Genomic DNA, 8560 nt, shown 5'->3' with positions numbered 1-8560 from the left:
GTGTGTGTGTGTGTGTGTGTGTGTGTGTGTGTGTGTGTGTGTGTGTGATGTATTCGTGTGTCTACCTATGCCCACGAATGGAGACCACAGACCCAATATTGACATCTGGCCTCTACATATATGTTCTTATACACATAAACACAAACACATACAGAAAGAGACAAGCGGATCTCTGAGTTCAAGGCCAGCCTGGTCTATAGAATGAGTTCTAGGACAGCCAGGGCTACCTAGAGCAAACCTGTCTCAAAAAAAAAAAAAAAAAAAAAAATCTAGCACTATGGATGGAGAGATGGCTCAGAAGTTGAGAGCACCAGCTTTTTCAGAGGACCCAGGCTCAATTCCTAGCATCCACATGGCAGCTCACAACTGTCTGTAACTGCTCTGTCACTGTCCACCTTATTTTCTAGAGACAGGGTCTGTCGCTGACGCTGGAAGTTAGATGGCGTCCAGCAAGCCCCAGCCATCTTCTCTCTTCGCACGCGCGCGCGCACGCGCACACACGCACAGCCCTGCGGTAACAGGTACACACAGTCACACTGAGCTCCCTACACGGATGCGGGCGCCTCAACTCAGATCCTCATGCCCACCCCGCCGAGCCATCCCACAGCCCCGTGCCGTGTGACCTGGAGCACGTTATGTGGTCTCTCGCTTTCCTCTTGTGACAAGTGGTTTCTGTGAGCACTAACTGAGCAGTGGATGGGCAGCCTCTGACCCGACCCCTGTCTGTGCCAGAGCTCGGCACGCATGCATCTTGTCAGCATTCCTGCCGTCATCACAGCCATCTTCGCCGAGTGCGGCCCGGTTAGGAGGGGCAGGTGAGGAGGCAGCAGACAGCTACCGACTCTTCTCCCGGCATGTTTGTGTCTCCCCCCGCTCTCGGCAGCCACCCCAGGGACTTGCGGAGTTGCAGTAAATTATGTTGTAAGAGTCTGGGCTGAGCCAGCTTCCTTTCATTCACTCGCAGCCATGCGCTGGGGCTCTCCGGGTCCCAGGAGCCCCTCTCCTTTGCCCCTAACCAGAGTCTAGTCTCCCGGCTCTGCCTTTTGAGACAGACTTTCTCCTCTGATCAGATCAACTTCTAAATAAATATTAAATTATGTCTGGACGTGTTCCCCTGTTCCTTTCAAATCTAAGTAAATCACTTTTTTCCCTTTGTTGGAATTCACAGCCCTACAGAGGTCTCCTCAACAGTATCTTGCAAACCCTCACAATGGCAAGATTTTTTCTCTAGATATTTAAAATAAAGGCCCTCCTATTGGAATTTTGTAGTTATATTTTTATATTTATATTCCCGGATCTTTGTAAAATGTGGGTTGCCCAGCCCTCTGCAACCCCCGCTTTAGCTGCAGTATTGCATAAGAAATCACAACACCTGCTCTTAAACATTACTAGAGTTGGTGACTGAAGATACGCACCCTCCCAAAAGAGAAGGTTATATTGTAGAAAAATATACACTGTCTGGCTGTGAGGGTGGACAGGTGAAGTGCTCAGAAGCCTTGCGTCAGGGCCGTGGTGTGCAGCTGTGTGCTTTGTACACTGCGGTCTCACCGTGGGCACTTTCCAGCCTGGGGTGGCAGCCTTTCGTGATTGCGCAGTACAAGGGCTGCCTGTGTACTCAGAGAAGCCAAATCTGACCCAAAGCAGCCTCACTTCTGTCCCAGTGCAAACCTTGTGTAGAGAAATGCTACTCTAAAAGCAAATGGAATACCGGCTTTCTTCCTCCTCTGCACCCTTAACTCCTTGACCACCGCAGCAGCAGCCTGGTACATGCCTTTCAAACCAGGACCTTTGTGTTTCTCTAGGTCCATGGGAGGAACCTCCTGTCCATTGACTATGACCGGAATATCCGGACGGAGAAGATCTATGATGACCACCGGAAGTTCACCCTGAGGATCATTTATGATCAAGTGGGCCGTCCCTTCCTGTGGCTCCCGAGCAGTGGGCTGGCAGCTGTCAACGTCTCCTACTTCTTCAATGGGCGCTTGGCTGGCCTCCAGCGCGGGGCCATGAGTGAGAGGACGGATATTGACAAGCAGGGCCGGATTGTGTCCCGCATGTTCGCCGACGGGAAAGTCTGGAGCTATTCCTATCTTGACAAGGTGGGTGATCAAGTTGCATGGCCCATCAGCAGGGCTTCTGCCCTGCTTTCCCCCACCATCCTGGTAAATGCCCTCTTCCGGCCAGCCTGAGCTCTCTAGCCATAAGTTATCTTAACATTTTTAATAACTCCACATGGCTCCCTTCATGTTCCCCCGACACTGGGAAAGAGAAAGAGTCCCCAGGAAACTAAGCTATGTTATTCATAGATCGGCACTATTACCATTAAAAGAAAAAAAATGCTAGACAGCCAGTAATGGCAAAAAGGATGGATTGTTTTATTTAATTAAGAAAACAAAAATGAAAACAGAAAAGGCAGTGATGTTGAATCAACAGAACCACTGACAGCAAGACAAAGCATTGCACATAAATTGGGAACTCTGCTTGCCCTAAATTAAGCCGCTAGGGGAAGGAAATCTGCTGGAAACTCAAGTACACACAGCTACACCTTCCCACTTCGGCCAGAGCAGCCAGCAGATTCTCTCTGATAGTCCCCTGTGTCTGAAAGCATGGATGTGGGGATCCTTGCTGGAGGCAGGCCTCGTGGAAGAACAGAATGAAGAGGCCTTCTAAGAGCACTTGCTGGGACCTTGAAAGGCCTCCTTGGCCATCTAGTCACTGGGCAGGTCCTTTAGTCTGGTTCGCCCATGGTACAGGCTGGAGTTTTCCTCTCTGACCCAAACGTCACATGGATAACTCGCAGAGGCTGGGGAGATAGCTCAGCGAGTAAAGCGCTTGCCACTTCCATGTAAATCCCCAGAATGTACATGGAATTTACATGGTGGCACGCACCTGTAATTGCAATCCTGGAGGAGCGAGCATGGAGACAGGAAACTCTTGGAAGTTTGACCGGCCAGCCTAAACAAAATGGCAGGTTTAGGTCCAGTGAGAAACCTTATTTCAAACAATAAGGTAGTACGGCATGTGGTGGTATATGTCTTTAGCTCCAGCCCCTTCCAGGCAGACCCAGCAGACAGATCTCTAAGAGTTTGAGGCCAGCCTCGTCTATAGAGCCTCAGATCTGCTCTGAGCTAGCCCCATGAACCATCAGTGCCGTGTGAGCCTATTCAGTCTTTGGTCCAAGGCCCACACAATCGAATGTGGTGGTACGTGCCTTAAATCCCAGTGCTTGGGAGACGGATGGAGTCAGGTGGATCTCCGTGGGATGCAGGCCGGCCTCGTCTACAGAGTGGGTTCCAAGGCAGACAGGGCTAAAGAAAAAGAAAGGAAAGAATGAAGGAGGAAGGAAGGAAGGAAGGAAGGAAGAAAAATGAGGAAGAAAAGAAGAAAGGAGAAATGAAAGAAGGAAGGAAGGAGAAAGGCAAGCAAGAAGGAAGGGGGAGGGGAAAAGGAAGAAAAGAAGGAAAAGGGAAAGGAGGGAAAAAGAAAGGGAAGGAAAGAAAAATGGGGGGGAAGTCCTCCACCCTCCATGGTTTTGAAATGGGGTTAATTCTCTCATCCGGGTGCTTGGTCAAAAAGAGCCAACTCATCTGTTCCTATTTCCTTCCCAGTCCATGGTCCTCCTGCTGCAGAGCCAACGTCAGTACATATTTGAATATGACTCCTCTGAACGCCTCCATGCAGTCACTATGCCCAGTGTCGCCCGGCACAGCATGTCCACACACACCTCCATTGGCTACATCCGAAACATTTACAACCCACCTGAGAGCAATGCCTCCGTCATCTTTGACTACAGTGATGATGGCCGCATTCTAAAGACATCTTTCCTGGGCACTGGGCGGCAGGTGTTCTACAAGTATGGAAAACTCTCCAAGTTATCGGAGATAGTCTACGACAGCACTGCGGTCACCTTTGGCTATGACGAGACCACCGGTGTTCTGAAGATGGTCAATCTCCAAAGCGGGGGCTTCTCCTGTACCATCAGGTACCGAAAGGTCGGGCCCCTTGTGGACAAACAGATTTACAGGTTCTCTGAGGAAGGCATGATCAATGCCAGGTTTGATTACACCTACCACGATAACAGCTTCCGCATTGCCAGCATCAAGCCTGTCATAAGCGAGACCCCCCTTCCTGTTGACCTCTACCGCTACGACGAGATCTCCGGGAAGGTAGAACATTTCGGCAAGTTTGGGGTCATCTACTATGACATCAACCAGATCATCACCACCGCCGTCATGACACTGAGCAAGCACTTTGACACCCATGGGCGCATTAAGGAAGTGCAATATGAGATGTTCCGGTCCCTCATGTACTGGATGACCGTGCAATATGACAGCATGGGCAGGGTCATCAAGAGGGAACTGAAACTGGGGCCCTATGCCAACACCACAAAGTACACCTATGACTATGATGGGGATGGCCAGCTCCAGAGTGTGGCCGTCAATGACCGACCTACCTGGCGCTACAGCTATGACCTCAATGGGAACTTGCACTTGCTAAACCCAGGAAACAGTGCTCGCCTCATGCCCTTACGCTACGACCTCCGTGACCGGATAACCAGGCTGGGGGACGTGCAGTACAAAATCGATGACGATGGCTACTTGTGCCAGAGGGGGTCTGACATCTTCGAATACAACTCCAAGGGCCTTCTAACAAGAGCGTATAACAAGGCCAGCGGGTGGAGCGTGCAGTACCGTTACGATGGCGTGGGCCGCCGAGCTTCCTACAAGACCAACCTGGGCCACCACCTGCAGTACTTCTACTCTGACCTCCACAATCCCACACGTATCACCCACGTCTATAACCACTCCAACTCCGAGATCACCTCGCTCTACTATGACCTCCAGGGCCACCTCTTTGCCATGGAGAGCAGCAGCGGGGAGGAGTACTACGTTGCCTCGGATAACACCGGGACCCCCCTGGCTGTGTTCAGCATCAATGGGCTCATGATCAAGCAACTGCAGTACACGGCCTATGGGGAGATTTACTATGACTCCAATCCGGACTTTCAGATGGTCATCGGCTTCCACGGGGGCCTCTATGACCCGCTCACCAAGCTTGTCCACTTTACTCAGCGTGACTATGACGTGCTGGCCGGACGCTGGACATCCCCCGACTACACCATGTGGAGGAACGTGGGCAAGGAGCCGGCCCCCTTCAACCTGTACATGTTCAAGAACAACAACCCGCTGAGCAATGAACTGGATTTGAAGAACTACGTGACAGGTGAGACTTTGTCGCCCGGGTGTGGCGGTAACTTCTGGTCAGGTGGCTGTCCTGGGGGACTGCTGGGCATCAGGGGAAGGATCTTACACCTGATGGTAGAACTCCAGTGCTGGCAACCCAGGAAAGCAGAGGCACAGGAAGGGGGGATATCCTGGGGCATTTCCTGACCACTTCACGTCTGTTCCATTGAAGTGACTTTCCTGAGAGCCCTTCCTACCCCAGCAGAAGGGGTTGGCTGAAAGAGAGGCCCACGTCTGAAACATACAGTTCGAATTCTCTCCCTTCCGTTAATAGGCCAAAAGGCCTAGGGCAAGTGGCCCAGCCTCTCTAGGAAGTTTCCTCCTCTGTGAAGGGCACTCCCATGGAGAATGACGAGAAGTGACCTCTGTTCTAGGTAAAGCCCTGGCCTCACTTCTCCTGTGTCGTTAACGTTATCACCAATAACAAAGCAAATGAGTTAGCACAGGTACCAGGTGCCTAACCCCCTGTTCCTGACCTCCAGAGGTTTCCCTGGTGAAATATGTAGACAGACAGACAGCAGTGGCACAGATGGAAGTCTCATAGATGTCTGCTCAGTTACTTATTCAAAAAGCATTCGTAGAGTAACACCATATGACATTCCTGGGATACAATGGTGGATACGCTACTTTTCTCTCAAGTAAGTGTGTATAATGTGTGTGTATGTGTGTGTGTGTGTGTGTGTGTGTGTGTGTGTGTGTGTGTGTGTGTGTTTGTGCATCTGTGTGTATATGTGTACTGATTCATATTTGAAAGATGAGGCTTAATATAGAAGGACCTGTGTCAAATTGAGCCTGAAGAAGGAAAGTGACCTACCTTGACTCAAGGCTGAAAAAAGACTATAAACAAAAGTCAGGAGGACACAAGAAGCTCGCAGATGGGTGTGTACAGAGGCTCTTTCAGGGAAAGTTAATCTACTTCACAAAATAATCAAGAAATCTGTGAAATGAGGTTCCATGCCCACTCTTCTATTCATCTATCCCTCCACCCATCCAGAAAAGATGCTGGAGTTTTTTTAGGGATAGTAGACATAAGATAGTTTGGAGCAAGGCAGAGCGCTTATTCTCAAGAAAATAGAAAAAGAAATGGATGGATGGATGGATGGACGGACGGATGAATGGACGCAGATGAAGCAGGTCTATTGGGTCCAACTTCCAGCAAGCAGTCAAGGATAATATCATCTGGCCATAAATTCTATAGATGAATAATAAAGAAAACCCAAGACCAAGGCTCCCCAAGTCCCAGAACACCCACACTTCTTAGTTCTGACCATAAGGATCTCAGGTGACCCTTTGTCTACCCCACCCCCTAAAATGGGAAAAGAGGCCACAGGTGCCTGGAGCACAGGGCTGCCTGGGTATATTCCAAGGTCAGCTGTGGCCACACAATGTCACTGACAAGTTTCACACCATTAGGAATTGAAACCAGCATCTACGTCCAGGCAAAGCAGCCGGAACCTCTTTAACCCAGGAGCTACAGCTAAGCTATATGGTGCCCCACCAGGAGCCTCTGCCTACCCTGATGCCCTGCCAAACCTTCCTCTTTTCCCCATTGCTTGGCAGGATTTTGTCCCCAACTCACTGTACCTCTCAGGAAGACACACACACATGCACACACACATGTAATTGTGATGAATAAAACAGGACACGGGTTAGCTGTAGAGTGATAGAAATGCCCTCTCTCCTACACAGAGAGCCTTGCTGAGCAGGTGACATTTGTGTAGAGACATTTTTGAGGTGGAAGAGAGAGGCTAAGCGTGTTTGAGAAGAAGAAACCCAGTGAAGGCAGAGGCAGAGCACATCTGTCTCAGCTTGGTGAATGAAGGAACAAATATGCCTCATACAGATATGCTTCACACAGACTTGCTTAGCACTGGACTCCTTAGAAATTAATCAGCCAGAAGTGAATGAAGAAAAGCCCACAGAAGGGGCTGCACAGAATACCTGCTGCTGCCAAGGCTCAAATGAAACCATTCACAGGCTCACCCAGACCCTCAACTATGTTCCTACTTCCCTGGGAGAAAAAGAAAAAGAAAAATGAGATTATCAGGGCTTTCTGAATAGCAAGATGGCTTTCCTAATCTCAGGGCTTCATGGAGACCGGATAAGTGGGAATCAAATCAATTTGAACGAAGTCCAGCCAAATTGAATCTAGAAACCATTAGAGAGAGTGTAAAATAAAGGGCAGATTCACAGAAGCTGCAGGGGCAGCTGAGAAGGGGAGCTGGGAGAGTGGCCAGGCCAGGCAGGACCACACCTGCAGCCACCTGCTTCTACCAGCTGACCCTAGGAGAATGGGCTCAGCAGAGAACACCAGATCATTCTCCGAAGTTCTAATGCTGGCTCGCCAGCGCGGCCTGGCCAAATCAGCCTTCATCTACCACATAGGAGACTCGAAGACTGTTTGGACCTGCTTCTCACAACCTAAGCAGAAGAGGTAATTAAGATGTAGTCAGGAGGAGCACAAAGAATAGACCCCCGCCTCTCTCTCTCTCTCTCTCTCTCTCTCTGGAATCCAGAGCTATCGCGTTGTTTGGAAACAGCTCTCTGAAAGAAAGTGGCTGCTCCTGATGCAGGAAAAAGCTCCATGTTCTCCAAAGAACACGGGGGCAGAAAAAAATTCAGCACAAAGGGAAATTATCAGTCTTGGACACAGCGGACTCACGCACAGCCTGTATACTACCTGGTCCTCCGCCATGTCCTGCTGAGGTCAGAATCTGAGTACCTACCCGAACACCAAATCTGGTCTCACCACTCACTTGCTGTGTGACTTACAGGAATGCCTTGAGCTTTCTGAACCTTAGTCTTCTCAACTGCAAAATAATGGCAATAATTACACTCACCTTGTGGAGGTGGGAAAACAATGGATCGGCCAGGCGCACAGTGAGGGCTAATCATACATTCATTAATGATCCCAACAGCAGAGTGGAGACACGCTGACACAGTGTTGTGGGAATATGGGCAAAACCTCCAGATGCACATTGAAGTAAATTCAGACTGAGCTAATCGATGGCTTTAGGAGAGGATAAGCCCCAGACACTGGAGCTAAGTGAACCTTCTAGGAGGAGCATAGTCCCTCTTTCCCTTTCTCTCTGAAGAGTCTTGGATCCACAAGCTGAAGACATGATGCAGTTGAGTGGAATTGTGTGTTTAATCTCTCTGAGGAGAGCCACACCCATTTCATGTCATATTCTTTGCATATTAACACTTAACACTTGAAGGCGCTGTGACAGTTTTCAGAGAGTATACAGCGGTGGCAGCTGCGGTGGCGGCTGCGGTGGCGGCAATGGCAGCAGTGGTGGCATGGTCCCAAACTAGGG

General features: G+C 49.9%; 1 protein-coding gene across 2 annotated transcripts in view; it reads left to right on the top strand.

The window, feature by feature from the left end:
* Positions 1-8560, top strand: part of Tenm2 (teneurin transmembrane protein 2) — a 670345-nt gene that overhangs the window by 652378 nt on the left and 9407 nt on the right. For both annotated transcript variants that reach the window (XM_055604663.1, XM_055604662.1), the window contains 2 exons: positions 1803-2099; positions 3609-5223. In XM_055604663.1, coding sequence (XP_055460638.1) covers positions 1803-2099; positions 3609-5223 — 1912 coding nt within the window. The remainder of the gene's footprint in view (positions 1-1802; positions 2100-3608; positions 5224-8560) is intronic.

The sequence above is a fragment of the Psammomys obesus genome, unplaced genomic scaffold, assembly GCF_907164565.1.
Source record: "Psammomys obesus unplaced genomic scaffold, mPsaObe1.curated_primary_1811, whole genome shotgun sequence".
NCBI lineage: Eukaryota > Metazoa > Chordata > Mammalia > Rodentia > Muridae > Psammomys > Psammomys obesus.
Note: the sequence above shows the minus strand (reverse complement) of the source record. Positions and strands in the feature narration are given on the sequence as shown.